Source organism: Gopherus evgoodei, chromosome 13 (genome assembly GCF_007399415.2).
Source record: "Gopherus evgoodei ecotype Sinaloan lineage chromosome 13, rGopEvg1_v1.p, whole genome shotgun sequence".
In the NCBI taxonomy this organism is placed as follows: domain Eukaryota; kingdom Metazoa; phylum Chordata; order Testudines; family Testudinidae; genus Gopherus; species Gopherus evgoodei.
The window spans coordinates 16,259,671-16,274,762 of record NC_044334.1 but is presented as its reverse complement, the minus strand read 5'-3'; the positions used below and the strand labels follow the sequence as shown (position 1 = coordinate 16,274,762).

At 42.0% G+C, this 15,092-nt stretch overlaps 1 protein-coding gene across 4 annotated transcripts in view; it reads left to right on the top strand.

Moving 5' to 3' along the window:
- Window positions 1-15,092, top strand: part of TANGO2 (transport and golgi organization 2 homolog) — a 79,476-nt gene that overhangs the window by 22,628 nt on the left and 41,756 nt on the right. For all 4 annotated transcript variants that reach the window (XM_030583097.1, XM_030583098.1, XM_030583099.1 and 1 more), the window contains 2 exons: window positions 10,222-10,310; window positions 14,252-14,371. In XM_030583097.1, the coding sequence (XP_030438957.1) occupies window positions 10,222-10,310; window positions 14,252-14,371 (209 nt within the window). The remainder of the gene's footprint in view (window positions 1-10,221; window positions 10,311-14,251; window positions 14,372-15,092) is intronic.

Genomic DNA, 15,092 nt, shown 5'->3' with positions numbered 1-15,092 from the left:
TAATTATCCATCCAGTGCTCTGTCTGCATCTTGCATACATCTGAATTTTTAAAAGTGAAAAGGATTGTCAGGAATTCCAGGACTTGTATTGAATTAATATGTCCAATCCATTTAGGCTGTTTCCTCTATCCATGTTAATAGCAAAAGGCAGATGTGTCAATTTGATGATGCCTCCAGGGCAATCCCCCAGGCCTATGTTGTAATCATACTTATTTGGAATGTGATATGACAAGCAAACTTTATGCCACAATCTATATTTAAAGTAATATTTCTTATTTGCTTGCTATGAAAGTTACACCAAGTTTGGAACTATTGATTGCTGGCAGGAAAATTACTGGCTTTCAGTGTCAAAATAGGAAAGAACTTTTGATCCATTATGGCCCAAATTCTTCTGAGTTATCTAATGTTACTGAAATCTTTCTCTCTTGGGTTGCTCAAACCTTTGACTAAACTGCCACAGATCATCCCTCCATTTCAGTAACATTGGTCAGCTGGAGTACTCAGTATAATGTAGGGATATCAATATATTTAATTTTTATATAAATGTGTAGTAAATAATTTTAGGCTCAAAATATGCAAGACCTTGGTGTGATGCTACACCTCACATTCTTCACAGAAATATTATTATGAATATGGCATAACTTAGATACCTTACATGACCCATCTTGCGTAAAATATATAATTGGAAAGGTTATGATTTGCTGAATGTGATTATCCAATTTGTATACATGCATAATTTCTGTATCTGAAGTTAGGAATATTGACTATGTAACAATTACATCTGTGTGAGTGCTTGGGGGAACGCCCACCAGAAAGTAGGCAATCAGCCTGGATGAGCTGTTTAAGAAGGCTAATATAACTTTGAAGATACTAATCTCCAATCTTCCTGAGCAGCTTCCTGGATGTTGCTTTTGACACTTCAGGGTCATCTGATGATGTCACCAAAGTACAACCTTGGATACTGCTGATATTTTTCCACTGGAAAAAAGGATTCTTGCCTTATGTAAATCCTATTTAAGGCTGAGAAGTGAGTCAATCAGGGCTCTTCACTGCTTCCCAGTCCAAGGAGGAAGACTGCTGAAAGCACCTGAAGAGACAAAGGGACTAAGCTGGGGAAAGGCAAGGGCTGAGTCCAGGCTGAGATAAGGGTCTCATCTGTAAAGAGAAATAACTGGCACTTTATGCTACAGAAACTCTGTTACCTGCCAAAAACAACATTTAGGATAAGAAATTATGTTTTGTACCTGTTTCCTTCGTGAATTAATCTTAAGTTGTGTGTATTTTTATTTGCTCAGTAATCCTGCTTTGTTCTGTTTGCTATCCCTTATAATCACTTAATTTACCTTTTGTAGTTAATAAACTTATTTCTTGTTTATACCAAAACCCAGTTTGTGCAATTCATATCTTGGGATGGGGAGCTGTGCATATCTCCCTCCACGTTGAGGGAGGGGGCAATTTTTATGAGCTTACGCTGTACAGATCTCTCTATACAGAACAAGACGGTATAATTTTGGGTTTACACCCCAAAGGAGGTGTGCACATGAGTGCTGAGTAAAGTCCTGAGCTGATTGTAGTCTATCTGCAGCTGGATGTGGCCTTACCTGTATTTGTGCTAGAGAAGGCTTGAGGGCCTGGCATAACAAGGACAGGGTGAGGAAGCCCAGGCTGGTGGAACAACAGGCTCAGTGGAACCCCAGCACATCAGTTAACATCCTGGACAGAGGGTCCAACTCGTCACGCTTGGCTCAGTCTTTTTATTTTTTTTACACGAAATGTATTTTTAATCCATTTAATTTTGTTTAGTGAGAAAAGGATGGAAGAAATACTTTGTTTTTGTCACCAATCTTTAATGTTCTTGGGCACCTTTAAATAAAAACTCTATGCAGAATTTTGATTTTAAATATGATGAACAATAATACTCAGCTCTTATGGTATTTTTTTATCCCTAGATCTCAGTTTTACAAAGAACAGCAATGTCATTATCCCCATTTTACAGGGACAGGTCACTTTATCTCATGCCTTGGTTTCCTGTAGGTCATACCCTGTACATGTCAAAACTGGGAATAATAGATCTCCTGATTCTCTGTGCATTGCTCTAGGCCCAGGTTGCCTCCATAACACCCTTTCTGGAGAGGTCATATGTTTAAATTTCTTATGTTAAACTGATAGTGTTGGATAAATTAAAATGCTTAACTTGTTTTGCTTTCTCCACGCTCTGTAATACTTTTTTAAAAGCTTGAATCAAAATACTCCTTGCCCGTCTTGTTCTCTTGCAAACAAATAATTTTCCTTCTTCCTTGTGTTCTGAATAGAGTGAAAATGCACTTTTCATAATTCCTTTGTCTGTGCCAGAAGACTTTTCTGTGCATTAACATAATTAATAGCAGTAATTGTACAGCCAGAAGGGGAGCACCAAGTATTTTTTCTGGTGAAGTGCTAAAATTTCCACTGCATTTTTTTTTTTGTCTACAGTCTTTTTATATCCAAGCTATTTTGTTCTTTTAGTGTAACTATGAAGCACTGTATCATATGCTAGGGAATGGCTACCTGAACTATAATAAAAAATGGCATGCTGGCATCACATCTTACCTTATTACACTATGCATGTCTTATGAATAAATATTACAGGTTTCAGGCTTGAAAGCTATAATCACATAATCTTTTTTATTATGGAATTGAATTATGTCACAGGAAATTGCTTTAATGGAATGATTTGTCATGTTTTCATCTCCCTGCCGCCACATTAAAATGTTACATAATCTTTAAACAGTTGAAATATTTAGTTATTTTTAGGATTTATATAATTTATTTGGTCATAAGGGTCATTTAAATTGCTCCTTTTTCATATGATTACTCTGTTACAGGAGACAAAATGAACATGTTTTAATTTTAGCAGCACTCCGTAGTGTTTAATTTAAACTTTTAGTTTCTATTATATATATTGATGTATTGGTAAGTCTTAAGAGGTTTCATTTTAAATTGCATTTCAATTTAACAAACAAACCGTAGTTTTATGTCTTGAATTTTTGAAACTAGCTGGAGCATCAGGAAACCACTGCTTCCAATTTAGTTTTGAAAGCTAGATATGTTAGTTTATTTTTATATAAAATACATTTTTATGAATGTATGTAAGATAGTTCATTTACACCTAAGCAAGATGACAGAAATTCTAAGCTAGGATTCTAGTGTAGAAATATCTAGAAGAGAAGAAACTATGCAACACTAAAGTCAAACAAGTATCATGGCAATTGAGTGGCATTCAAAGAGGAAAATACATATACTTTGCACTTTTCATCTGGGATTTCTAAGCTCTCTGTAAATAATTGTGTCGTGCTCTGATTAAGGACATCACTGTAGTATTAACTTACAATTTCTCTGCACATCCTAGCTTGTCTCCATTTTAATCTTTCCATGTAGTATTTTAACACAGAAATTGACTAGCAACTCATGTTCGGGATTTAAAATATTGTGAGGTCCAGAAACTTGTTACAGATAATGTCAGTAAATTTTTACACAGAACAAACAAGTGAGATCTTATTGCGATTTATTTTGAAACCAGTTCTGTTTCATATATTGTGAAGTGACTTTGAAAATGAAACTAGATGCATAAGGTCAAATTCATTTTACACTAGTGAACTAGGCCTCCAGTGTACAAAATTTATTGACCCAAAGCTAGTAGCAAGGTGACTGTAAAGAAGATATTGAAATAGGAATATTGAAAAGACTAAGGAAATCTACATTTACCAAGAAGCTAGCATTTCATTTTTCATGAAATGTCAAGTGAAACAGTGGGAAAGAATGGGATAAGTACAGTCTATACCAATTTAAAAAAAACCAACAACCAAAAAACAGGCAAAATGGCTGATGATGAGCAATAGTTGGAAGATGCTATGTGTCGGGTCACAGTCCACAGCTACAGCATGGAAAGTCAGCAGTGGTAATGTACGTGTATGTATAAAGGGAACAAGTTTTGTGTGGGGAGGAGAATTCCAAAACCTTATACAGAACTTTAGGAATGGTTTCAAGCACTTAACTTAAAAGGTATTCAGGTGAAGCAGCGTGATATAGTGAGGGGTAGCTAGATAATTCATGGTGAAGTGTTCATACATAAAACTCTTATACTTGGTTGTTGAGATTGCAGAAGAGAAACTGTTACAAATAGGGATGTGATCTGGAGTGAGAGAATATAGTGCAAGGTCATTAAATGAACCAGGGAAAATTATTATTAGTGGTTCTAGACTGTGCCACGTTCCAGTAATTGTCATCCATTTGATATAGAGGTAGATAACTATTTTAAAGCAAAGGTCAGTATGTAAAAATATATATGCGCAATTGCCTAAGTGCGTTGTATCTGATGTAAAGGAAGGAATGGACTACGTGGGCCACTAACTTTCTCTATAGAGAGATCTGACTTTATATAAACTTTTACAAACAAAATGGACTCCGTTCTTTTAAATATGCAAGTACATTTACTGTTTATGAAAGTGAAGCACCAATAAATAGCCGTACAGATACAGAATCAGCAAAAGTGCAAGGGCCATCCACCTATACGAGGCATTCAAGAATCAATAATTCAAGATTTAATGCAAGGATTGTGTGTAGGTAAGAGCACTCTTGTGCATTCCATGTAAGACACTTTCACTTTTGCTGGAATGGGCTATACCGGGGGTAGGTAAACTTTTTGGCCCAAGGGCTACATCTGGGTATGGAAATTGTATGACAGGCCATGAATGCTCACAAAAGTGGGGGGTGGGGTGCAGGAGAGAGTTCTGGCTCTGGCTGGGGTTGCGGGCTCCGTGGTGGGTTCAGAAATGAGGAGTTCAGTATGTGGGAAGGGGCTCCAATCTGGCACAGGAGGTGTGCGGAGGTGAGGGTGTGGGCTCTGGGGTGGGGCTAGGGATGAGAGTTTGGGATGCAGGAGGGTGCTCCGGGCTGTGACCAAGGGGTTCGGAGGGCAGGAGGTGGATCAGGGCTGTGGGAGGGGGTCAGGGTGCAGGCTCTAGGCGGTGCTTACCTCAAGCAGCTCCCAGAAGCAGCAGCATGTCCTCTTCTGGCTTCTATGCGGAAGCACAACCAAGTAGCTCTGCACGCTGCCCTGTGCTCAGGCGCCGCCCCTGCAGCTCCCACTGGCCTTGGTTCCCAGCCAGTGGGAGCTGCGGGGGTGGCACTTGGAGTGGGGTCAGTGTGCGGAGCCCTTTGGTTGCCCTTATGTGTAGGAGCTGGAGGGGGGACATGGCACTGCTTCCAGGAGCTGTGGTACGCACAGAGTGGGGCAAACCCCTGAGCCCCGCTCCCCGACTGGCGCGCCGGATTGGGGCAAGTCCCGGACCCTGCTCCCTGGCTGGAGCACGAGGGCCAGATTAAAATGCCTAAGGGCCGGATGTGGCCCCTGGGCCGTAGTTTGCCCACCTTCGGTCTTTACTCTTCTCACCAAAGGCTTGAGTTTTCAGCAGAATATGTTGTTAGTACCACCATAGTGGGAGCCTTACGTGAATCTAACAACTCATAATTCCGTCTTCCCTATAGTGCCATTTACTTAGAATTACAGATTGCTAATTGCACGTCTTCTACTTGTAAGGTGTTTCTGAATCTGTTCTAGATTTTCAGAATAAAAAGGTTCTTTTCAGAATGCTACTTTTTGGTAGTGCAAGTGCTCGATACGTTTTAAAACTAAAACGAAATTTTTAATTGCCCATTGACCTTTTTTTTTTTTTTTTTTAACGAAGGGAAACCAAGATGGTAAGTGCAGAATGTGTGCTCCTCTCTCTCTTCCTCTGTGTGACCATTTCAAGATACCACAGATTCCTACAGGTCTGCTTATGGGACCAACACAATGCTAAAATAAGTGCAGTAAATAAGATTTTGAACCAAAAGCAAATACACTGAACCTACACACTACCAATAAGCTGCCAAGAGAATATTTATTTTCGTGGGTGAAGGAGAACCATGAATAATTTTGATTTTTCTATATCTGAGAGAAATTAGCTAATGTTGTTGGCAAACCAAATGGCAATTGATATTAAAGCTACAACGCTGATCATAGAACTGGCTTAGATAAATGGTTTACAAACATCAGTAGTCATTGTACCTATATTCCAGTGAATTAATTGCTTTCAGAATAGAGGACTCTTGTGGACCACTGAAATTACTTTAGAACGAACAAATACTTTTTAAACCAATTATTTTTAATGTAACTTGTCTCCGAGATCACCTTTAAACTACTTAAGAACTTAATGCTTCTTGACTAACTTTTCACACTAAACTTATTGGGTCTTTGTTTCCCCTCATTCTTTGCTTTGGCATGAAGAAGGCAGTTATTTGTGGTCATTTAGTGTTATAAGCTTGTGTGGGCTTTTTTGGTAGGTGGGTGGGTAAACACATTATGAAGTTATGCTTAAACAGTTACTATTATTTTAGTAAGCAGTGACACTTTATTTTTAAGAATCTCCTATCCCACATTATGTATGTACATGGGAAGTCTTTTAGATATTGATTTTTCTGCTTAACAAAACCAGTTCTACTGTCAGGATGATACTTTATTTTATTTGTAGCAGAAAAAAAATCATATTGGATAGGTAGGTTCCTACCAAATTCATTGTCCATTTTGGTCAATTTCATGGTCAGATGATGTAAAAAATAGTAAATTTTATTGTTTTAGCTGTTTGAATTTGAAATTTCATGGTGTTTGTAATTGTAGGGATACTGACCTAAAAACTTTTGGGGTGGCATGCTTGCAAGGTTATTGTAGGGGGCAGTCACAGTACTGCTACCCTTACTTCTGCACAGCTGCTGGTGGCGGCGCTGCTTTCAGAGCTGGGCCCCTGTAGGAAGTTTGGATAATCGTAATAGCCTGATTCTCAATGTAGACATGTAGTAACTATTGCCAACTCCAGTTTTTTATTCTTGAGGCTCGTTAGTTTGTGTATCTGTTAGTTTGTGTAGTTGTTGCATTAAGACAATAGGCTGAGCTTCCAATGCTGATTGCCAAAGATTTGTAGCAATAGCAAGTCTTGTTGATGTTGATGCACAGACATAGAAGCCCAAACTTTCATTTTGTTTCCAGAGCTTCACCGTTAGCACGGGGATGAAATGGCAGTATGAGATGAACCAGTGGGTATTGGAATGCTCTATACATGAGTGTATTGTTTTAATAATTGTGTTGTGAGAAGTCCATGTTTTAAAGGTTAAAAAAGCCAGAATACTTGTTCTGGATTCCTCTGAGGCAATCTAACCATACTGACTTTTCATGTCCTACCTGCTTTGTGTTCACTCTCTGCCTGACATGAAATTATGTCTCTTAATTTGGCTGGTTTGTGTTCCCACAAAGCCTAAAACATTTTTAAATGCCCTTGCTGCATATGTTTCTTGCATATCCAGCCATATTTTAAATGTATATGAGCTTGCCTGTTAAGTCTCCAAGCACCAGTTATAACTACATAAATCCTAAAACAGAAGACAGTGGATATAGCTAGAAAAAAATTCTTATCTTTATATTTTCACTAAGCCCTAGTAAAATCCAGCAGGTTTAATGAAATTTGTTTGACTTGCTAAATTTGTATAAGTTAGATTTAGATAATATGTGAAGAGCTACAGCACAGCAGTCTGAGAGCTTGCAAAGTGAGAAATGCTTATTACCAAATATAAAACAGAGAACTTCATCTGACAATGTTTTTCAGTTATGTATTGTATTTCTTAACCTTCTACTAGCCTTTGATTATGGAGCCTTCATAGACCTCCTGCATTTTGTTTGCTGCAGTGGCCAAATCTCAATAAGGATTAAAATGTTTCTCTATACTGTTCCTAGGAAGCTCAAACTCTGCCCTCTTGTAACATTTCCTGGCTGGCATGAAACAAGGCTTTACTCTTCCGTTTCACTTCCCCTTATCTATGAAAGATTAGCACATATCAGTAAAGTAAGACTCAGACAAAGATCTTGATGCTCAGTTTTCACTTTGGGGATGAGTCTAAGACAGAATGACCATCCCATCTATGCCCTGAATATTTAAAGGTGAATGGAAGCCAAAGAGGCTATTTCCTTCCTTCCTTCATTCTATATTTAAATAAATTTTATATACAATAATATATTACAAACTACATTATAAGGACATGATTAAGGCTTCTAAGTCAAGTTCTCTGAAGTTAAGAAATGCTAGAATTAAAGTTGCCTGTGTAACCTTAATTTGAATTGTGCATTATGTACAGTCTTTAGTTACATGACCATAAACTACTTTTTGGTCCACAGGACACCTGCCTTATTCAGTACACTGGGTGGACTTGCTCTGGGGATGAATCAGAGTTGCGCCATAACTGAGGCGTTGTCTGGAAGATCTCTATCTCATTTATTGCAGAAGTTGGAAGGTGTATAGTTAATGAGGCAGGCTTTCTTCAGCCAAAGAAAGGATAGTCAGTTGGTTATACAGTTGAATGCTGCCTGGAGAAGTGGATTTTTATCCCTGTTTCTGCCAAAGTTTTCTTATATGATGCTAGGCAAGTATCTTTCAACAGACTTTTCTCAGGTGATCGCTGATTGTGTGTGCCTCATTTTTTGGAGGTCCAGCTAGATTCCTTAGGGTATGATTTGCAGAAATGCTGAGCACTCACAATGGTGGCTGAAGTCCCTGGGGTCTGTTCCTGAATACATAAAATGCAGTATAATGTTAAGTACTCTGAAAAATCAGGTCCTGGTTATCTCAAATTTGGCGGCCAAAGTTACCTAAAGTGGCTCTGGGGTGGCAGCGGCATGCACCAGGGCCAGGGCAGGCTCCCTGCATGCCTGTCCTGGCCCCACGCTGTGCCACTCCAGGAAGCACTGCGGCCCTTGGGGGAGGAGTGGGCAGAGGGCTCTGTGTGCTCTGCCCTTGCGACTTCTCCAGGTACCTCCCCCCGAAGCTCCCATTGGCTGCGGTTCCCTGTTCCCGGCCAGTGGAAGCTGCAGGGGCCGTTACCAGGAGGCAAGGGCAACACACAGAACCCTCTGCCCCCCCCAGGGGCCACAGGGAAGTGGGGCCAGCCACTTCTAAGGGTAGTGTGGGGCCCACAGCACCACGGGGGGCAATCCCGCAGGCTGGATCAAAGCCCTGAGGGGCTGGATCCAGCCCGCGTACCATAGTTTGCCCATCCTTGGCTTAGCAACAACACCCAGGCAGAAAGCTAATAAACCAATCTTCTGTGCCTCAACTGCCAATCTGTAAAATGAGGATAATACCACTCCTTAATCTCAGATGAGTGCTGTGAAGATTAATTAATCTTTATGAAGCACTTCGATAAGTGCCATAAAATAGTACATGAGTAAATTAATAATTCTGTCTTCAGAGCAGGGTTTGAATAGTGTGCAGTAAATAGGGAATGGGGCAACACTTCGAACAATGTGGGTATAATAGCTACTCTGAGTGAGCAGCATCTATCGTGAGTACTGAATGAGGGAGTGGTACTGTGGGGGAAAAATAGTACATGTCTTATAATGCACGTGCACATATCCAGCCTCCAGCATTAATGTGTTTTAATTTCTCTGTTCCAGAGCTTGCTTCCAATGAGAACGAAAACTAAACTTTCCTACCCCAAAAGAGAAATGGGTTTTAATTTTGCCTTATTTTCAGTTGACTGTCTGTGACTGTTTTTCTGGAAGACTTACCTCCTTCTCAGTGGCAGGAACTCTTGGGTTACAAATTTACTCAGTATGGTAGCATACAGTGGCCCACAGGAGCTTTGGCTTACACTGTATCCTCCCATTATCACTGTCTCTAAGGGTCCAAAATAATAAACAAACCAGTCTAAAGAGTTTTACCAGTCTCAGGCTAAACAACTGAGTGAGGAGTGAAAGATCTGTAACATATCTTCACAGAAGCAAACTTTCTCTTTTTCTTTAATCTTTCAACAATACAAGAAGCTATTTGTAACTAAGTACAAAATCATTAAATGGAAATGTGATTTCCCTCAAATTCAGCCATTTGGTTCTGTTTTTGGTGATCATACTAATTACTTAAATTTTATCTGAGAAATTGTGTGTAGTGTGTTAAATTCATTATTGGAGAATCTGTATTTCCCGCCTTCTTTGAAGAAAGATGCCTTCATGAGCAGCTCCTCTAGCTGCAAAAATGTACTGTTTTTTTGTGTGTTTTTTTTGTTTTTTGGGGGTGGGGGGAAGGCAGACAAAAAATTACAAGTAGTGCACAGATTAAGTCTGCAACATCTGAAATTCATTGTCTTCCTCTTGTCCTACAGACTTATCCTAGCAGCTAATAGAGATGAATTTTACAACAGGCCATCAAAATCAGCAGACTTTTGGGATAGCAGCAATGAGATCCTTAGTGGTATGTAACTTTTTAATGGAATTTTGTCTTGAATCTCTCTTCCCATGTACTTTCATTTGCAAATCTACAAAAACGTTGTTAGAAATAAAAGAACATTTAAAGGTTATGAGAACTTGTCCACTGTTGAAAATCAGTTTATGGGCTTGAAAGAGGCATAGGCCTTAGTTATATTGCTATCTTGTATGTTTTCTTTAATCTGTACTGTACCTTCTTAAAAACATTTAATGTGTGGTTTGTAAACCTTAACTCTGGAATGTAGTGATTCAGAGCCAAAGTAAAACCACGCAATGGATACTTTGACGACAATTTGTAAATCAGCTGTCACAACTCATGGTCACATTTTGTATAAAGTCCACTGAGTTTTGTTGCATTTAGGTGACTACAAAAAAAACTTTCTTGAATGTTCTTCACTCTTCTTCATCATATGTTCTCCAAAAGCCGCAGTTCAAGTTGTGTAGTGAAAATACATTATATCTAACATAACTAGTTTATTTAGTACCCTGAATAACTCTCTGGAAAATGGAATTGCTGAATAACAGTCAGTGACTTAAAAAATCATTAAATGGAATAAGGCTCAAGGAAATGAAATATTAAAAACTTATGTCTCATTTCTAATCAGTTTGAAATTTTTTGACTAATGACCAAAGTTGTTTTGGTTTATTAGCTTTCTGCCTGGGTGTTGTTGCTAGGCCAAGGGTGGGCAAACTATGGTACACGGGCTGGATCCAGCCCCTCAGGGCTTTGATCCAGCCTGCGGGATTGCCCCCCGTGGTGCCATGGGCCCCGCACTACCCTTAGAAGTGGCTGGCCCCACTTCCCTGTGGCCCCCGGGGGGGGGCAGAGGGTTCTGTGTGTTGCCCTTGCCTCCTAGTAACGGCCCCTGCAGCTTCCACTAGCTGGGAACAGGGAACCGCAGCCAATGGGAGCTTCGGGGGGAGGTACCTGGAGAAGTCGCAAGGGCAGGGCACACAGAGCCCTCTGCCCACTCCTCCCCCAAGGGCCGCAGTGCTTCCTGGAGTGGTGCAGCGTGGGGCCAGGACAGGCATGCAGGGAGCCTGCCCTGGCCCTGGTGCATGCCGCTGCCACCCCAGAGCCACTTTAGGTAAGTGGTACCGGGCTGGAGCCCGAACCTCACGTGCACCCCACCCCCCAATTCCCTGCCCTAAGCCCCCTGCCTGCACTTTGCATTCCTCCTGCACCCCAACTCCCTGCCCCTCATACACCCTGTCCCTCAACCCCCTGCCCTGAGCTCCCTGCTGCACCCCGCACCCAGTCCCCTTCTGCAGCCCGCACCCCTCCTGCACCCTAGCCCCCTTCCCTGAGCCCCCTCATACACTCTGCACCCCTCCTCTGTCCCAATCCCTTGCCCTGATCCCCTTTCTGCGCACCGCACCTCCTCCCGCACCCCAACCCCCTACCCATACTCTCTGATATAAAAATGTGAGGCTCAAGTAGACAGAGCCTTGTTTAAACAGAACATTCTGACTCTGCAGAGTTTTCATTGATGTTATGTGGTGGTGTAGTCATTGGCAGAGAGGTCTGTGAGGATAAATTACTCCCACTGCACTGCAGCTTCCTCGCTTTCTGAAATTCTGGCTGACATTCCAAAATTCCTGCCAGACATTCTGGATGCTGCCTTCCTTGTTACGCGGCGGCCAAGAGGGAGGAACAAAATACTTAGATGTTGAAATCATAACATTAGCTGAATACTAGCCTGTAGCAAAGTGGAATAGATAACAATGCATTTTTATGTTTTACTCTTTTCCTCCACCCCACCCCACCCCACCCCGAGTTTTATTTGAGGCAATTCAGTGCAAGGCGCTTATCTATGCAGATCTGATTAGTACACTGTTTGAATTAATCATGCACTTTTTTCAAATGAAAGTAGCGAAGCAAAAAAGTTAATATATCCAATTCATTCTTGCCTGTAGTCACTTAATATTGATGATCATTCTTGACACTTAAAACATTGCTACTTGTTCTTTACTACCGTACTGTAACTTACAGGCATTGTCCATCATAGCTACAATAGCTGATATTCGTTCTTTATTCTTATGATTTGAGTGGAATGGAGTGTAGGGTTGCCAACTTTCTAATCGTACAAAACCAAACACCCCTGCTCCGTCCCCCACTCTCTCCATCTTCCCCTCTCTGTGCTCTTCTTCACCCTCACTCACTTTCACTGGGCTGGGACAGGGGGTGGAGGCTATGGGGTGGGGCTGGGGATGAGCGGTTTGGGGTACAGGAGGGGGCTTGGGGTTGAGCCAGGAGGTTAGGGTGCAGGGGAGGAGGTGTGGGGTCCCACTGGCATTTGCCACCGCTCTGAGGAAGTGGCTGCCAGGTACCTGCACCCTCTAGGCACATGGGCGGCCAGGTGCCTTTGTGCCTGCAGGCGCCACCCCCAACAGCTCCCATTGGTCGTGGTTCCCAGCCAGTGGGAGCTGTGGAGCTGGTACTTGGGCTGGGGGCAGCACAAGGAGTCTCCCAGTCCCTGGCTGCCCCAGTGCCTAAGGGCTGCAGGGACCTGGTGGCCTCTTCTGGGAGCAGTGTGGAGCCAGGACAGGTAGGGAGCCTGCCTTAGCCCCGGGCCCCTGCTGTGCCACCGACCAGACATTTAACGGTCGAAAACTGAAGCCTGGCAACCCTAGTGGAGAGTAGTAGTAATGCCTTGTGTGCAGATCCTACATCAAGAAAACTATTACATGCCAAGGGCATAGCTACAGGTGGGCCACAGCCCACCCAGTTAGCACCCAGGCCCACACAAATCTGAGCTGGGGTGTAGCAGTCCAGTGTGTCACTCTAGCACCTGAAATTTAGGGCAGAGCTTTGCTGCAATGCTTCAGAAAGCTATGCTCTAGCGGCTCTGCCTTGTCATTTTCTGAGTCGCCCCATGTACGTGCCCATCTGGGCAGAAAAATTACTTTCTGATGGGGAAGCAAAGGGAAGCCACAAGAATGGTCTTGTGACCCTCCCCAGCAGTATGTTTCTGGTGCCCAGGACAGCCGACAGAGAGGTCAATCACTGTGGGGTAGGGGGTAGGCCTGGGGAAGACCTGGCTGGTGGCTGCTACCCTGCACCGGGCTCTGGCTGGGCTGGGGAGGACAGGCCTTCTCTTCCCCTGCATGGCATCTGGGACCAGGTCAGACCCACCCCCAGATTTCTCCCCCAGCTGCAGGAAGCTCTGTAAACTCCATTCCCCTCCTCCCCAGCTTCCTGCACCCATCACTCCTCAGCTGCAGGGGGAGGGATACCTGTAAAGGGAGCTGTTCCCTCATCCACCCAACCCCTGAGCATCCAGACCCCCCTCATACCGAGACCCTCTGATCAAGCCTCACCCCCCTGCACTCAGAACCCCCTTCCCCTTACTGAGTCCTATTCTGTGCACCTGGACCACCCTGACGGATCCCCACCCCATTGAGCCCCAACCAGCCGCACCTGGATCCCCACCCCATTGAGCTCCACTCCCCCAGCATCTGGACCTCCCCATTGAGACCCCCCACCACTGAGCCCCAACCACCTTCACCTGGATCCTCCCTGCAGGCATTACCGTTGCACCCAGAACCCTCCAACAAGCCCCTATGCTTCCAACAGCAGCTAATCCTTCCCTGAGATTTGCATTTGAATTAATAAATATTCTAGCTCTACATAATCTGGTTATATTCCTTTTAACACTGTTGAAATTTTTTAAATCTTGGTTTAGGTTAATTTACTGACTTTTTTTCCTATCATCACTGTGATTTCATTAGATGATGAATATTGTACAATTGCAAAATACTGATTTAGTTTTAACAAACAAAAAAAACTTGGGACTCTAGGCATCTATCCAGCCTTAGCTAAACTCAATTTTTATTAAGGAACAGTGATTTAGGGCTTTTGAAATGAGATGAAGCAGCAAAGTAGTGAATCTGGCTTATTTCTGCTTATGCCACTATTTACTCTAGGTTTGGATATGGAGGAAGGAAAAGAAGGCGGGACGTGGCTTGGAATCAGTAAGAAAGGCAAGATGGCTGCCTTGACAAACTACTTGCAGCCAAAGATTGATACAAATGCAAAGGGAAGAGGTATGGAGTCACAATGAGAAAATGAAAATATGAGTGTCTATATAATGGAATGTTTGTGACAACCTTAACTCAGTGCTGTTTTAACCCCCTTTTCTCATCCACTGAAGTGGTAATAATAGCTATTAACAATGCTTGTAGAAACCTTTTTTATACATTCTGTCCTTCTCCTCTGAAGAGTTTTGAATATGTAACAAGCTCTTACTTGAAACTTCTTGTGGTTGAGCTCTGTGTTTTAGATTGCTGCATTCCTAGGACACTTTTGTGAGCAGAACATAATATGAAATGGAAAAATGTGCATTTTTCTCTTTTAGGAGACTTTTTCTCATTATATTTTTATAGTAAAATAAATAAATAAATAAATAAACCAAATAGGTTTGCCTGTAAACTCAGGGTCATGAGGTCCTCCAGTGAAAAAATATGACATTAAATAGATCAAATAAATCAGCCACATTAATTGTATACCAAGACAGGGCTACCAGGAACATGTAGGGGAAATGAAATAAAAGACTGAGGAGAGTGGTAATATGGGAGAACATCTAATACAGAAGGCTTGGCAAACATAAATCCATTGCAGTTGAGCTAGAATTGGGAGTTCTTCCTCAGAGCAAAAATAAGTGTTATAATTGCTATATTGGTTTAATGTGAGCAGTATAGAAAACCCTAATTTCCAAATTTTGCCCGTTATCAATAACAAGAATCCTAAGCCTTGTGTTTTCTGCTT